The 16,796-nt window shown below is 43.1% G+C and overlaps 1 protein-coding gene across 1 annotated transcript in view; it reads left to right on the top strand.

The window, feature by feature from the left end:
- The window catches only part of Prtfdc1 (phosphoribosyl transferase domain containing 1), a 112,298-nt gene that overhangs the window by 91,483 nt on the left and 4,019 nt on the right, over positions 1 to 16,796 (top strand). Inside the window, exons 4-7 of the mRNA XM_031369153.1 lie at positions 2,000 to 2,065; positions 12,742 to 12,759; positions 14,076 to 14,158; positions 14,558 to 14,604. Of these exons, the coding sequence (XP_031225013.1) occupies positions 2,000 to 2,065; positions 12,742 to 12,759; positions 14,076 to 14,158; positions 14,558 to 14,604 (214 nt within the window). The remainder of the gene's footprint in view (positions 1 to 1,999; positions 2,066 to 12,741; positions 12,760 to 14,075; positions 14,159 to 14,557; positions 14,605 to 16,796) is intronic.

Here is a 16,796-nt window from a genome sequence, read left to right as displayed (position 1 = left end):
GACCTCAAGTTCCCGTTCGTGGAGCTCCCACGAGATGAAGTGAAGCTAGGAGCTCGGCTTCCTTCAATTATTATTATGGTTTTTTTGAGACAGGGTTTCTCTAGGTAGCCCTGGCTGTTCTGGAACTCACTCTGTAGACCAGGCTGGCCTCGAACTCATAAATTCGCCTGCCTCTGCCTCCCAAATGCTGGGATTAAAGGCATGTGCCACCACTGCCCTGCTAGGACTCACCTTCAGATTTTCTCTCCAATGCTGCTCTAGGGGGAAATGCTTAAGCAAGTACAAGTGACCCATTCACTTATTTATTTATTTATTTATTTATTTTGTTTTTTTCAAGACTGAGTCTATCTAGGTAGCTCTGGCCATCCTGGAACTCATTATGTTTAGGCTGCCCTGGAACCCACAGAGATCCACCTGCCTCTGCCTCCCTAGTGCTGGGATTAAAAGTGTGAATATTGGAGCTGGTGAGATGGCTTAGTGGGTAAGAGCACCAATTGCTCTTGTGAAGGTCATGAGTTCAAATCCCAGCAACCACATGGTGGCTCACAACTACCCATAATGAGATCTGATGCCCTCTTCTGGTGCATCTGAAAACAGCTACAGTGTTCTTATAATAAATACATAAATAATAAATACATTTTAAGAAAAAAGTGTGAGTATTTAAGCTTTCTATTTCTCTCCACTTTTGTCTTTTTTTTCTTGTGAAACAAAGATACTTGACTGGCAGAACCGTCATACTGGAGTTTAGGCTATTTTTTCCTATGCCAGACAACCTGCCCTCTGACAAAGTAATTCTGTGTTCTGTACCACAATAAAGGTCTCTACCCGTGGGCAACAGAGTCCAACGCAACCGCAACCGGTTCAAGGAAACTCCTCCAGGAACTAGCCTGGAAGTCACTTCCAGCTTTCTCTCTACACTGCTAAACCCTGGGCCTGCCTGACCCTATGGGATGAACGTTTCCAGAATGAGGGAAAACCTTTTCAAGAAAAGGGACTGCTACACTGGCATCAGACTGGCTGCGTAGGTAACTGAGGATAGCAGTTCCGCTTCGGCGTCAGCACCTCCGGCTTCGGCACAGCACACTAGACTACGACCGGCTTCTCGGGTTCATCTGTTGGATCAAGGCATTGCAACATCACCACATTCTTGCTTTGGTCATGAGCAGACTAGCTGAGTCTGTCTGCTTGAGTTCCTCTAGTGTGTGCCTGTCATTAGACAGAGGCCAAGTTCAATTTCCATTGTGTCCCCAAGTGATTCTTGCATGGTGCACTTTAAGAATGAGTGTTTGCCTGTTTGTTTGTGTGCTTGCTTGCTTCCTTGATTTTCGAGGCTTTCTTAGGATATTGCTAGATATTTCAACACTGAAAACACGAATAAGATCACTTTTAGAAGATTTAGATTTAAAAAAAAAAAAAAAACTAATCTCCCTGGCTCTCATATTCTTGGAGCAACAGAAGGCTTGCTCACTCATGTTAGAAGACCAAATCTTTCTTGCCCTATGGTCTATTGGCAATAGTTGGGACTATTCTTGTCATCAGATGAGGGGCTGAGTTTACAATGATAAAAAATAGATGAGGGCCCCATTTCTAGGGGAATTGAAATTTGATTGTTCTCCTCAGAGAAAGCTTATTGGAAGTCACACAGGAACCCCCAGCTCCCTCACCCCAGTAAAGTCCAAATGTGTGTCTTTTCCTTGTTGTCTGCCTCAGGATAGGAATCATCTATGGTATATTAAGTTTGTCTAGCCTCTCTCCAGCTGTCCATCCCCCTCCTCAGACTTTCCCTGCCAGCCAGTCATTAGCTGGCTTTGTCTCAAGAGCCTGCAGGAAAGTGGCTCTTGGTAACCATAGGCAACCATGAGCCCATGCTAGCTATGTGTGCTGTATTTTCAAGGCACAATCTAGCCATTAACCAAAGAGATGGGAAAATGTGCTTTTAAGGTTCTCTTGTGCACTAAAATCATTGTCTCCCTTTTCTTCCCTGCCCCCTTTTCTGTAGAATGATCGGTCCATGGGTGAGATGCAGATCATTGGAGGCGAGGATCTTTCAACACTGGCTGGAAAGGTTTGTTAATGTAACTTCTCAGTAGGCATACACTTCTGGGGACATCTATGTGACCTTCATGTCAGGTCAGAGCTCCAAATGCATTTCAAAAGCTCTCCCGGGTTTTCTAATTCATGCAAATAGATTCGTGAGGTCCTTTAATGATTTCTCCTGTCCAAAACACTGCCTGCAGAAAGCTTCTAGGGCTCTGCAGACTAAATCCTCCCAGCTTCCAATTCCACCCGTATTTCAGAAAACAGCGCCCCTCCCCAAGGCCATTACTGGCTTCTTCTTTTCTACTTGCTTTGTAGGCACCCCTACCCCAAAACAAGCTCTCTCTTTTGTCTGCTCTTGTGTGTCTGTTGCTTTGCAGCAGGCACTGTGGTAAGACCTTTAAATAGGTTTATTGATATGTGCAGAATGGTATGGGGGCCACTTCTTGAGGGCACAGTTATTAGCCCTTTGCTGAAGAGCTAACATCACAGAGAAAGAGAGAGGGATAGAGAAAAGGAAAGAGGGAGGGAGAGGGAGAGAGGGTGAAGAGAGAGAAAAATGAAACCTACTAGGTTTGGGAGTAGAATATCCTGTTTTAATTTGGAGTTCTATGCTTGCCCTCGACTAATTATGAACTGAAAGGACTATTTGGATGTAACACAATTTTAGGATTCCCAGGGAGGGCTGCTTTACAAGCAGACGATCCTGGTGGAGTGTGCCTTGAAATACAGATTTTCTGGGAAGGATGACAGCTACAGAATTAATTTCTGTTCACCTGTCCTGACCATGCTGTGTTCATTAGCCACACACACCTTCGGCTTTCTAAGCAGAGTGTGTTGGTCTATTTATTACATATGCTTCATCTCTCATCCTCGGTAGTTCTTACTGTTACACAGTCCCTGGATGGGGAAAAACAGAACAGCAGCCGCATTTCATACAAATACATATCCTAATGTTTGGAGTGTTACTGGGAGGCACAGACTCTGAATAGAAAACAGTTTCTGTTTCCACTTGAAGACAGCCTAGTGAGTTCCAGGAGTAGTAAATCTTGTTCTATGGCAACTGCAGTGAACTTGTTGATGTTAATATATTGCTAGGCATCATTTGATATCACTACACTACAGCAGGAAATAGCCTAGGAAGGCTAAAACACTTGCAGCAATGTCCTGAAATTCATAGCTTTTAACACCCTGAAAGGATTCTTTAAGTCATTTTAGCTTAGTTCTTTCTATACAGTTACTACTCCACAAGGGCCAGATCTTGCTTGTGCTTTTAATGAGAGAACCATCAAAATGACAACTCTAAAGGATTCCTATTGAGCTTCCCCTCTCCTACTTTCCCTGTTTGAAGTGATTTCCCTCATAGACACACATAGGCATGCCCTTCAGATACCTTAGGGATTGGAGGAGGGGTGGCTACTTATCAGTACTGGAATAAGCAGAGGAATGGCAGGTCTTGTCTTTGGTGTCTCCTGCTGCAAGTCAGGGAGACCCTAGGACGCGTGCATTCAGGGGAAAAGGTGGACCAGTAGGCAGGAACGAATACAAGCAGGAGACAATACTAACTCACGGCTGACAAGACAGTTTCTTTCAAATTACCCAGTGCTATCTAGTTTTATCTATATCCTCCTGTTTGTGGAGACACATTTCTGCATGCTTAAATAGGTACAAAGTAGAACTCCTTGGGCCAAGAACTTCTAAGATGAATCATCAATGACTAGTCACTCAGCAGCTAACATACCAACTTGATTTTGAGGACTGGAGTTCATGTGCCTAGCTCCCAGCAGAGGACAAGGCTAGATGAGCCAGGGCAGACCATCTCCCAGCCCTCATATACCTTCAACTAGTCAGGATATTTATCTACATTTTACCTCCCTGGCTGTCTTCCAACTCTTGACCTTTGCTACTAGGCAGGCAAGTTTTTCAATAAAGAGTCAAATATAAATATTTTAGACAGTATAGACTAACAGTTCCTGTTGCAGCTATTTGACTCTGTTGTAACTTGAGAACAACCAGAGGTGATGCTGAAACAAATGAATGTGTTCCCCTAAAAATTTATTTATAAAAACAGGGATGAGGCCTAATGTGTCCCTGGGGCTAGATATAGTTTATTGACATGATTTCTAGGAGCTTATTAGAAGTGCAGAGTCTCAGGAGCCACACCAGAGCTCTTGAGTTAGAATCCACCCTTGCAACCTCCTAGATGGTCTCTTCTAACTTCAAGGTTTACAAGGCACTGGATACATACCCCTTGTGGTGGTTGGAACAGGAATGGCCCCCATAGACTCATGTGTTTGAATGCTTGGTCCATGAGGAGTGGCACTGTTAGGAGGAAGTGTGTCACTGTGGAGGTGGGCTATGAGGTCTCCTCTGCTCAAGCTAGATCAAGTGTGGCACAGTCTCCTTCTGCTGCCTGTGGATCAAGATCTAGAACTCTCAACTCCTTCCCCAGTCCCATGTCTGCCTGCCTGCTGTGCTTCCTTCCGTGATGAGAGTGGATGAAACCTGTAAACTGTAAGCCAGCCCAAATGACATGCTTTCCTTTAGAAGAGTTGTCATGGTCATGCCACAGAGCTTCCCTCTGAGCCCAACCTGCTGCCCTGAACTTCTGCCTTCACTTGACTCATTCAAGAGTCCACTATTCTCCACAAAACTGCCCAAGGGATCTTCTTCTTTTTTTAAAGATTTATTCATTTATTTATTATGAGTACACTGTAGCTGTCTTCAGACACACCAGAAGGGGGCATCATTACATTGCCCATCCCATTACAGATGGTTGTGAGCCACCATGTTGTGATCCCACATCACATGAGTTCAAAAACTGGGATTTGAACTCATGACCTCTGGAAGAGCAGTCAGTGCTCTTAACTGCTGAGCCATCTCTCCAGCCCCCCAAGGGATCTTCTTAAAATACAAATTGGGTTAAGCCACTTGCCAGTTGAAACCTTTCGGTGGCCTCTTAACAATTGCCAGGCTTAACAAAGACAAATCAAAAATCCAGGAGCCCAGGCAACTTTGAACTTCAGATATTGACTAGATGTTCAGTATAAGTGCATAGTAAATGTATTTACTCTAACTGTGCCTTGTGTGGTATTTTGGACATACTTAACTCTAAAAATTTATTCATTGATTACCTTAAAGTATAATTAAGTGTTTGTGGTTTACCTAGCAAACCTTCCCCAAATGCTCTTTAAGTATGATCCAAATTCCTGACTGCAGTAAATCCCGCTTGATCCAGCTGGCATCTCTACCACATTGTCATAGTTAACTGGCCTCGTGGCACTGCACCCTCACCAGCTAAGCCTTTCTTGCCAACCTTGGAATATGCTTTCCTCTCTCTGAGGACTCAGCCCCAATGCCTGCTCTGTACAACACAGCTTCCCTGCATAGCTGTCAGGAATGAGACCCTGGTCCTGCTCTCCTAACATCCCCCAGCTCCACTGTGCATCTGTATGTGAGACCTTTTTTACAATTCACAGTTTAGCACTTAATTATGAACACATTTTTTTATTTGCCTCCCCCCTCCACCTCCAGAAAAATCAGTGTGAAGTGGGCAGAGACCACTGGGTTCACCACCTCAACCCTAGCTTCATACACAGCCTTCTCCAGCACAGGTTAGAGTAGACACTGGATGAACAGTGAGTGCATCAGCTTATGTAGGAGTCAGAGAGATGGTTTCAGCCAGTCTCCAGGGGGACATAGGGGGAAATATTAAATCCAAGGCACTTTGGCCTGGCTTCGGGTAGTGACTGATAGGATCCCAAACCAAACACATTTGCTGCTTCACAGAGGATGGTTTGGAGGACAACAAAAGCTAATGAAGGTAACAATGAAGGACACAGCAGAACAGCTGATTCCGATTAGGGCTGGAGGAGGATGGTGCGGAGTGTCCCAGAGGGCAAAGCTTCAGTATTGAGGAAACAAAAAGGAGGATGACAGAAGTGAATCCTGCATGACTAAGGGTGGGAGAGAAAAGGGCTGCAGCTAGGGTGGAGCAGTGGTGGGCAGAGTGCTTGCCCGGAGCAGTGGTGGGCAGAGTGCTTGCCCGGAACAGTGGTGGGCAGAGTGCTTGCCGGGAGCAGTGGTGGGCAGAGTGCTTGCCGGGAGCAGTGGTGGGCAGAGTGCTTGCCCGTAGCAGTGGTGGGCAGAGTGCTTGCCTAGCTCCAACTCACAAGACCCTGGATTGCATGGCCAGCACTACTGGAAAAAAAAGAAAGAAAGAAAATTTTTCATTTAACTTTAGGGATGTACTTTTCCTTATAAAATAAGGACATCGTGTTACTCAAACTTTGTAGCACTATATAAAAAAAAAAAAAAAACCTGAAAAAAGACAACTAAAAAGAGGAAAGGTTCATTATGGCTTGTAGTTTCAAGGACGTCAGTCCTTGGCATGGCCATTTGAGGCCAGGCCTGCAGCAAGTCAGAACATCAAGATAGAAAACCGTAGTGATTGGGGAAGGGAGGCTGTGTCCGCCTTGCTGGCCAGGAGAGGCTGGGGGTGGGGGGTGTCTGCCAAACTGGACATAAATGATCTATCAAAGACATGTCCCAGTCACCTACTTCCAAATAACAGTCATGAAGTTATGTTAGCCATGGTCACCTCGCAGTAATGCCATCACGTGGGTACAAAGCCTCCAACGTGGAGCCTTTGGGAAGGACAGTTTCTATTCAACCTGCAATAGCCAGCTCTTCGGTATGCTTCCTTCACCTGTTCAGGCTTGTCTGCCCAAGACGACAAAGAAATCCAATAAACAGAATCTCTTCACAATGAGGCAGATGCATGATGGGGAACAAGCTTAAAAGAAGAAAGCACTCACTCAGCATGTACTGGGTCCCTGTTTTAGTGGTTATAGAAGAATCCAAACTGTAAAAAACATCTGCATCGGGTGGCAGGGTTGTTACAGGTCATCATCTAACTTCCTCTTTCTCGTGTATGTACTCACTATGCAATCCATCGGTTCAGTCAGTAAATTTGCATTTTTTTCATATTACTACCCTACCAGGAATTTGGACAAGGCTTCTCTTATTCAGTGTTGAGCACCTCAAGAATAGCTTCCTGAGTCTTTCCACAAATCCCCTTTCTTTATACAAAAAGAAGAAGGAGAAGATGATGATGATTCTTGGAACTGTAATGATCTTAGGGAGAAGGTGAGGGTGTGGGAGTAACACAGAAGAGAATTAGACCTAGAATGGAGGAGGAAAGGGCTGGACCTGCATGACTAAGGAAAGAAGTCAGGAATCAAACAAGGAAATAATAAAATAGCTGAAAATGTAGTTGAGCTGGGTTTATAGAGAAGAATGATTATCTCAATAACAAGATGAACTTGCTATTTGGGCAGAGGTGACATCATGGAGCCGTTTAAGGGGAAAAGAATATAATCATGGTATGTTGTACAAAATTCAGTCAAACAATTATAAATTTTATTTATTTAATATGAATTTTAAAAAATAGAGTGAACCTGACATATGGTAGAAGGAAGTGCAGGAGGGAAGAAGGGCCGGGCTGAGCCATCCAGAGTGCTTGCCTGTGTATGCAAATGCGGAAGACAAGGGCTGCAGCCAAACTGAAGAGGGAGCCATAGAAATGGTTCTTACATAGTTTTATGAAAGGAAGAGCCTCAGAAAAAGCACATGGAAATAGCTCCCCCTGTTCAGCTGTGCCGAGTTTGTAACCAACAGCCCTGGAGCCTCTGAGGTCCTCTGAAGATGTTGGAGTTCAGCTAAGATAAAGGATCTCACCTTTCTCTCTCCCTCCCCACCTTTCTCTGCTGCCTTCTTTCACTTTCAGGGCAGGCTGACTGAGTCATGGCTCTAAATGGCCTGGTGCTGTTGAATATATAGGCCCTCGACAGTCTGTTCAGTGGGCTCTCTGTGCCTAAAATCATTACTCACTGTATGTAAGCTGTCTGCACCACACACTCTCACGCTGACTTTTTTCCCAAGTTGATTTAATCCTGGAACTTCATAAAATGTGTTGTATCCATTAAAGCAGGAAGATTCTATTCATGTCCAAGAGAAACCCCTGAAAGGCTTGAATAAAACTGAAGGGCAGGCAAGCAAGCCCAGAGCTGGCAGTGAAGATAAACAGCTGGGCAGGTTCTGTGCAAGATTTCAGGAGACGAGCACTCCACCCCCAAATAAGTTTCTAATCAAATGCCAGAATTGAAACCTGCCAAATCCCCCGATACTACCACCACCAGCTACCTTAACTTAAATCATTCCTTTTTATTGCCTCTAATTGGGCTGAGAACAATAGTAGAAATAGATGGATGACTCTGGCAATCTTGTGAGTTATCACATAAAATAAAATGCGGAGCAACATTCCTTTCCCTGTGGGATTTATATTCACACTCCTCCTCACAGCCAATAACCACCACCATCCAGACCATCTTTGCCAAGCCAATCTCTCTGAGGGTGACCACACCCACAAAACCCCGTTGCTGCTGCTGATCACTTTGAGTTTTCAAAGGTTAAAGTAAGAATAGCCAACCTAAGAAAACTGTTTGTATTTGTGTAATTCTTCTCTACCTTCCTGCCTCCTTTATTAGAAAACCTCGATGTGATGGGCTTTGCTCAGACCTCAGAATAGCAGCAAAACAACGCACTGGAGTCTAGAGAGTCCCTATAGAATTTTTGCCTACAGCCCCTCAACCCCCTCAGACTTTTACTGGCTCCCTGGGAGGAAGTGAGGTAGGTGTGAGGAGATGACTAAGACAGTAATTGGCAAACATCTCAGATTCAACGAAAACGGTTATCAGATGGGAAGTGTTCTGGAGGCACACAGAATGCTCTGAAAAATATCCCCAGCGTTGCCTGCTCAAAAAGGGGGAATCTTAGTAGACTGCTCAGTGCAAATTAAAAGCAGTAGATGGTAATGAAAGTTTGGTTAAGGAAGAACTGCAGATCCTTAAAGATAGGTGAAGGTGGTGTCTCAAGAGTAAAATGAGCTACAGAAAATGAAAGAGATGGGCCAAGATTATTCATTTATCACACAGAGTTCTTTCTTTTTCTTTCCCATCTCCTTCTTTCCTTCCTTCCTTCCTTCCTTCCTTCCTTCCTTCTTTCCTTCCTTCCTCCTTCCTTCCTTCTTTCCTTCCTTTCTTCCTCCCTCCTTCCTTCCTTCTTCCCTCCTTCCTTCCTTCCTTCCTTCTTTCCTTCCTTCCTCCTTCCTTCCTTCCTCCTTCCTTCTTTCCTTCCTTCCTCCTTCCTCCCTCCCTTCCTTCTTTCCTTCCTTCCTTCTTCCCTCCTTCTTTCCTTCCTTTCTTCCTCCCTCCTTCCTTCCTTCCTTCCTTCTTTCCTTCCTCCCTCCCTTCCTTCTTTCCTTCCTCCCTCCTTCCTTCCTTCTTCCCTCCTTCCTTCCTTCCTTCCTTCCTTCCTTCTTTCCTTCCTTCCTCCTTCCTTCCTTCCTCCCTCCTTCCTTCTTTCCTTCCTTCCTTCCTCCTTCCTTCCTTCCTTCTTTCCTTTCACAGAGTCTTGATGTATAACCTAAGCTGACCTGGAACTCATGATCTTCCCACCTCTGCCTTCCTAGGTGCCCTGCTTACATGTGCACCACCATAGCTGGAGCACAAGCCCCCTAGATCACCTTTTCCTATCAGCCAGAGTTCTGTGTTGACCATAGAAGATAGGCTACTATTTGTCTCTGAGCCCTTGAGTCTAATCTTGGTGCATGGAAACCCAAGCACCAAGTTGGTCCTCTTATACTAACAGAAATGCTTCCAAGGTTGAGACAATTCCATCTTCTACACCTTCTTGCTTCATATTGTATCATCCCATTGTAGAAAGTGGAAAGATAAGGAAGAGAGATGGGAGAGTGACAAGGACCTACCTCACTGTTATGACAATCTGCTCTTAAGGCAACTAAGCCATTCTTGTAATGAGGGTAATACTCTATCATTGCAGAACACATGTCTGCATCACCTTTTATTGGGCCCCATCTTAATGTTTATTGGTGGTTAATTTTCCAATTGAGGAACTCTGGGGAATACATTCAAAATACAGTAGAATCCAATGTCTAGTAGGTTAAACAGAGAAATTATAAAGGCCTTTTAAGGGACAATTGGAAAAATGTGAATATGTAGTTGGCTTTATGTGATACTAAGAATTTATCATTTTTGATAGATGGGAGATTTTAGGTGTATAAAATAGAGAATGATACTATAAGTTTAATACTTTTTTAATGTACACACAAATATATTTAAAGTCTTTAAAGTTAAAATGTGCATCAAAAGTTAAGCAAAGTTCAGGGCTTGGTGGTTGACTACTTGCTTGCCTAGTATGTTTTTGGGGAAAGAGGAAGGAAGGGGAAGTGAAGAGGGAAAATCTTTAGATTTTCCTGTTTTCAAATATGTTTTGGATACATTTAAAAAACAAATTAGCTATCTAAAACATGGTGGTAAATATATCAGGCTGTGGCTGGAACACTTGCCTGGCATGCGTGGCATTCAATCTCAGCCCTGAAAAAAAAAAGCTTTTTAATGTGTGTATTTTATAAATATAATGTAGAAGCTTATGAGAAGTCCAGGCCCACCAGCCAGGAAGACAGTGTAGAGGTCAAGGTGACTGCCCCTTAAAGCAACACTTGGGGATAGGGGCCATGAAGTAGGAGGAGCCATCTTCCTTAAAACCTTTCAAGCTTAAAATATGTTGGAATTATTTTGACAATAAATCTCAGATTGATAACCATCTAAGTCCCACTTCCTAGTTACAGTCTTCAAGTCATGGTTAATCTTTTCAAAGATGAAGCTTATTTTATTGTTTCTAAATTGGTGGGTAGGGATGGAAGAAGAGAGGGAGAGGAGGAGAGGGAGAGACTGAGACGTAATCCTTTTCAGGACTTCCTACTTAATTAGACAAGCATGCATACTAACATATTTTGGAAAGAAAATTTTGTTTACACAATTGAGCCAAAAAGGGATTGTGAACAGGGAAATTCAATTAACCATAGCATTCTCTAAGCATCCTGGTTAGCTAATAGGCTTGGTCAAGCCTCAGTCAAACTAAAAATACATGTCCAAGTTAAGTGCTGTGGAGTGAGGGCAAAGGTCATAATAAGCCATATTGAAAATGCTAAAGAGACTCCTGTCAGCGTGAGTCTTAGGGGACACGATGGCCTGACCCTCACATATGACATTAATGTGCAGTGCCCTGGAGAGGACACATGAGCTTTGAGAGTAAACAATATAGCCCTCCATCCTGATGATAAAACTAATATTCTTAATAAATAGGTTTAATAAGAGTGTCCTCACTAAGAGAAAGCACTTCCAGAAAGGCATTTCTCCATGTGTGACATGGAAATACAGCTTTATCACTGTTTTTGTATGGGTAGATGACTTCTTAATGCATTAAACCTCTTTTGTATTAGATATAAAGAAGAACTTTATAATTTGATCTGATATTACAGTGTTATTTAATCAAGGATGAATGAATGACTAGGATGCCCCAGCAGCTTAAAGCACTTGTCCCCAAGCCGGAAAGTCTGAGTTCAATCCCCAGATAGCACATGGTGGGAGAAGATAAGCCACTCCCCAGTTCATCTTCTGACCTTCACATGTACATATGTGCCCACACAAAAACAAGTAAATAAATAAGTAAATAAATAAATCTAAAAAAAAAAACTAAGACCATAAAGTAAAAGTGCATTACTTTCAAGGCATATTCTTCCCACTTTGGTGAATGGAATGGTATATTAACATAGTCATAATTTAATGGGGCAGCATTGGCATATTACTACTAATCCAATTAATTGGTTGATTAATGAATTATGAATAAGCTTGATAGTCATTAGTCTTTTAAAAAACAATTGTTGTTTCTACACGCAGGCAATACAGTAGGTCCTGAGAGCACAGCAGTAAACAAAGCAAACAACTCCTTACTATGTGAAGTGTGGAGTCCATGGGTGAAGAAGCAGTCTAACAAGAAATTAGTATAAAACGTAATTTGTGTTCTTGGGGAAAATAGATGAATACCTGGTGAGCATTGAGCAAGGGATCTGGCCATGTCAGTAAAAAGGACACAGCAGGCCCCCTGCAACACTTTCGATGCCTTCACCCTATTTCCTCTGGGTGGATAGATACACTGGGGATTTGGGTGGCTACAGGAATAGGGCTGTCACTGAGCGCTCCCCCAGTAATGATGTAGTTTACATTGTCTGACTTTCCTGGTGAGCTTGTTATCCCAAAGATGGGAGCCAGAGGGACACGGCACTATTGAGATGTTATAATTGTATGGGTAGTCCCTTCAAAGAGGCAACAAGGTCTGACATGAGCTTGCTACTAACCTGAGTATAGACAATAAAATTACAACATCAAGCAATTCCACAAGGATATTAAAATGAATCTGGAACACTGAGGTTTCCCCTAATTCAGTAGTTCTCAACTTTCCTAATGCTAACCTCTTAATATAGTTTCTTATGTTGTGGTGACATGAAATTATTTCTGTTACTATTTCATAACTGTAATTTTGCTACTGTTGTGAATCATACTGTAAGTATTTGATATGCATATGGTCTGTGAAAAGGACCTAATGGGGTTGAGAACCACTGCTCTAATAATTTGGACTTGTAGGATGAGCAAGGCCTACAATGCACCCTGCAGTTTTCTAACTGTAAGCAAAACTTGCATTTGTCCTACGACCCAGGCTTGCTGTGTTTGTTTGCTTTCATCATATTCTGAAACATTGGTTTTGTTCTTTATTTCCCTACAGAATGTCCTCATTGTTGAGGTAAGCTGGCCTTTTCCTTTTCTATGTTTGGAAGGTACAAGAATCAGATGGTGACTTTTAAAATGCCGGCTTTGTTTATCAAATTGGCCAAGTATTGAGTCCTCAGTGTGTGTGGCTCTTCAACTCGTGGTAAACAGAAGCCAACTATAGTCACTGGCTTTAACTAACTCAGAATCAACACTTTACAATGACTATTTGATAGTTGGTCCTGTTTTATATCCAATTTCACATGCTTCTCAATCCATTCTTGTGTGGATTTATATGCCAGACAGTTGTAGGGAAAGTAAAATAGCTTGTAGAAATAGTCAATATGTTTACTGTTATTTATTTAACAGGTAATTCAAGGCTAGACCTCTCCTCACTCAATGACCTCTAATGCTTTTAATCCATTCTCAAGCCTCAGAAATCTTAAATTCAGTCAATGAACATGTCAATCCAAGGGAAAGTTATGAAGTTTTGAAAGTGATGGGTCTTTTGTTGTTGTTCTATTCAGAAAGAAACAGAAAGATCATCTTGTGACTGCTGTCAACTCTCATAATCAATGGCCATGCTTCCTCAAGACACCTGTCTCATTAGCCCCCCAAAAGTCAAAGGATCTTGTCCGCAGGCTTTAGTGTCACATTTGCCAGTGTGGCCTTCTGTATGTACAGTTCTGGCTTCATACAACTCACAAGTAGACCCTCCAGCCAAATGAGTCACTGGACCCTGACTTTACTCAAACCTGTTGTGGTCAGCCTCCCTCCACTCCTGACAGCTGAGTTCTGTCAGAAGGACAATAAACTGCAGCAGTCAGTTCTGTGTAACTGTGATCCACAGCTTGTCAGAGGCAGAGACCCTGTGCTCACAGTAGCCAAGGATCTCAGCCCTCCTGGCTGTCATCAGCTGCTGCCTCTCAGCCATGGCAACCCCTAAGGAATAGGGAAGCTGAGGAGGTGTTTATCCGTTCTTTGTATTCAGATGTGCATCCCATGTCCATGAAAATTCATGTGTCTCTTGTATTGTAAAATGTAACCTCCAGGCCAAATTTAGTCCCTGACTGTGCATGCAGAAGCCTAGGCACTCTCAATGAGAAAGGACCCACATCCTCTCTAGAGGCTGGTCTGAATCCTATGACACAACTGAGGGATTTAAGAACAGAATTTATTCACCAAGATAGTCTCTAGCTTCCAAACTGAAATGTCCATAAAGCCATATGTGGTTCTGCTTCCTGGTTAGCATTTGAAATTAATGTGCATTTTATTAATAAGAAATAGCTCTGCGAATGTAAAGAGCATTATGTTGTGCTGCCTTGTTGAACTTGTCTGCTTTCCACAAAGGATGTTGTTGGAACCGGGAGGACCATGAAAGCCCTGCTCAGCAGCATTGAGAACTACAAACCCAACATGGTAAAGGTAGCCAGGTGAGTCAGACACCACAGCACCATCCTCTGTCCTTCAAAACAAGACCAAGAGGGATCCTCTCACAGAGCACTGTTCTGAGCCATTGACCCTGTACCTGGGATGCTAGAGTTTGACCACCCTGACAAATAGTTCGTCTGATTCCTAGCCTGGGAGAGAAAGGGGAGAGCCCTGCTTCACAAGCAGCTGATCCCTGAGCACTTGCTCAGCATGCTTCCTTCTATCCGGCATGGCCAGGCCGTACTTCAGCTACAAAGGCAAGAGTTAAAGTAGGCTGAGGTGAAGATGTCGCTCCACAGGCTTGAGGAGGAGCACACAGCACAACTATGTTTGCTATGTTTGATTCTCTTTGCAAATTCACATCCCAAATTCCTAGGATAACTTTCTTTTTGTGATGGCAGTTTATTGGTGAAGAGGAGAGCCAGAAGTGACAGCTTTAGACCTGACTGTAAGTGCTGCAGGACTTGGGGTGTGGGGGTGTGAGGGGTTCCTGGTGATGGTGTTTCATGTGGAACTGATAATCCTATAGATTCTTTGTCTCCATCACCTTGTGAAGGAGGCTGGGGCTCTTTGAGAGACCACTGCTTTTTATATTTGCATTTTCACAACAACTCCATTCTATAGATTGGATTTGTTTAGGTTTGTTTTGCTGTGTTTTGAAGAACCTCACTAGTATGTGATTCAGTCCAGGCTACTATGCAACTCCGCTTTGTAGCCCAGGCTGGCCTCAAACAGGCATCTACCCTCTTGTCTCAGCTTGCAGAGTGCTGGGATTATAGGTGTTCACCACACCCCGGTTCATTGGGGGTTCTTCTGTTACATTTTATACAGCTGATAAATTTTGGGGTAGAGATAGACTTACTCCCCTAGACTGATTCAGACATTCAGGATTCCTGACTGGCAGCTATTTTCACCAATCAAAGAGGCACTACAAAGCTTTAGGATTCCCTGATCCCTTTCCAGACCCTGCACATTTAGTGCGGCTTCCACCTGCTACCTCCAACAAAAATTCAGGAAGCCAGAACATGACCAAGCAGAGCTCTGTGCATGTCATCTTCATACTTGGCTTCATACATGTGCTCTGGGGGATTTCCTTGTCCAGGGCACTTTTCTCCCCCCCCTCATGACAAGAGTGACTCTGTTGCCAAGAGGATTGAACAAGCCACTGAATTATTTATTATTCTAAACAAGAGGTGATTTTATTTTACTTGCATAAGGCAGACTTCAGCTAAAACTTCTCACTTACATTAGCTCTAAAGCCCGTAGGATAATTTGGCTCAAATTCTCATCAGCAAGCTGAAAAAACATTAGACAGAAAATAGTATGGATATGTCAGGGTCTCTTAATTCTCAGCACGGGTCTCCTCTGCTGTGCTCCTAACTACACAGCAGGTCACTTCTGGACAGATAGAGAAAGCCAATGGCCTGTTCCTGTCAGTTACTGGCCTTGGGATCTGGTCTATAAGTTACTGTCATTATATGAGGAGATTAAGCAGAAATTTTGTGAGGAAATTATATTAAATGATGTTTAAAAATAGGACTGAAGACATGACTCGGTGGTTAAAAGCATACTGCTTATTACAGGGAATCCAGGTTCTACACCCAGCATCTACATGAGACAACTCACAGCCACCTGCACACACACACACACACACACACACACACACACACACACATTTTTTAAAAAATTTTAAATAATACTAACACTGTAAGAGGCTATAATGTGCCAGGCAAGGTTCTTACAGGCATACAAGGATTAATTAATTTAGTCTCTACAATTCTTTAGAGGCAGTTGCTATTGTTATACCCATTTAACAGATGAAATAGAACAACACAACAAGCTTAAATAGCTTGCCAGGGTCATATAAGCAAATGAAGAGGGCCAACAAAGAGCCCAGGCACTCAGAACATTTACAAACACTGCAGGAGCTGCGCTTACCAGTGAGCGGTGGGCAGTGGGCACCTCTGATATGTGACAGCCCCACTGATTGATTGTCACAACGGCCTTCTACATGGCTTTGGGTTTCAGTTTGCACAGTCTGAATCATCATACCTATTGTAGGCAACTATATAGCTCATTGGAAAACCCATTATTATTAAAGTAGGATTTCCTGGAGCCCAATCCTGTTCTGCAGATCTGTCTCCCCCTTCTTTCTGGAGTACCAAGACAGCATTTTTGAGCAGCTCAGACTCCTTGTTACACACTCAAGTGGTAATAATGCCTTTCTTCTACACTTTCTTCTCTCTGAATTTGTTTCTCTTTGTTTAGACAGGAACCTCGGTGTAGCCCAGGCTACACTTAAAACTTAAAAGCCTGTTGCCTCAGCTTCCCAAATACTGAGATTATAGGCATGCACCATTATCTATACCTGCTCTTGAATTATTTTTCAAGAAACAGCAAGTTTAGGGATGACCCCATAATACAAGCCCTTATAAAACTGATCCATGACTTCTAGCACTTTCTGTAAGTCTAAGACACTTCATGTGAAAACATATTGGGTCATGAAAATCAAAATGATAGGCTAGGCTGTGGAGGCACATACCTTTAATTCCAGCACTCAGGAGGTAGAGGCAGGCAGATCTCTGAGTTCAAGGTTAGCCTGGATTACAGAGGGAGTTGCCAGACAGCCAAGAACTTCAT

Source organism: Mastomys coucha, unplaced genomic scaffold, assembly GCF_008632895.1.
Source record: "Mastomys coucha isolate ucsf_1 unplaced genomic scaffold, UCSF_Mcou_1 pScaffold15, whole genome shotgun sequence".
Classification (NCBI taxonomy): domain Eukaryota; kingdom Metazoa; phylum Chordata; class Mammalia; order Rodentia; family Muridae; genus Mastomys; species Mastomys coucha.
This window is presented reverse-complemented; position numbering and strand designations above follow the sequence as displayed.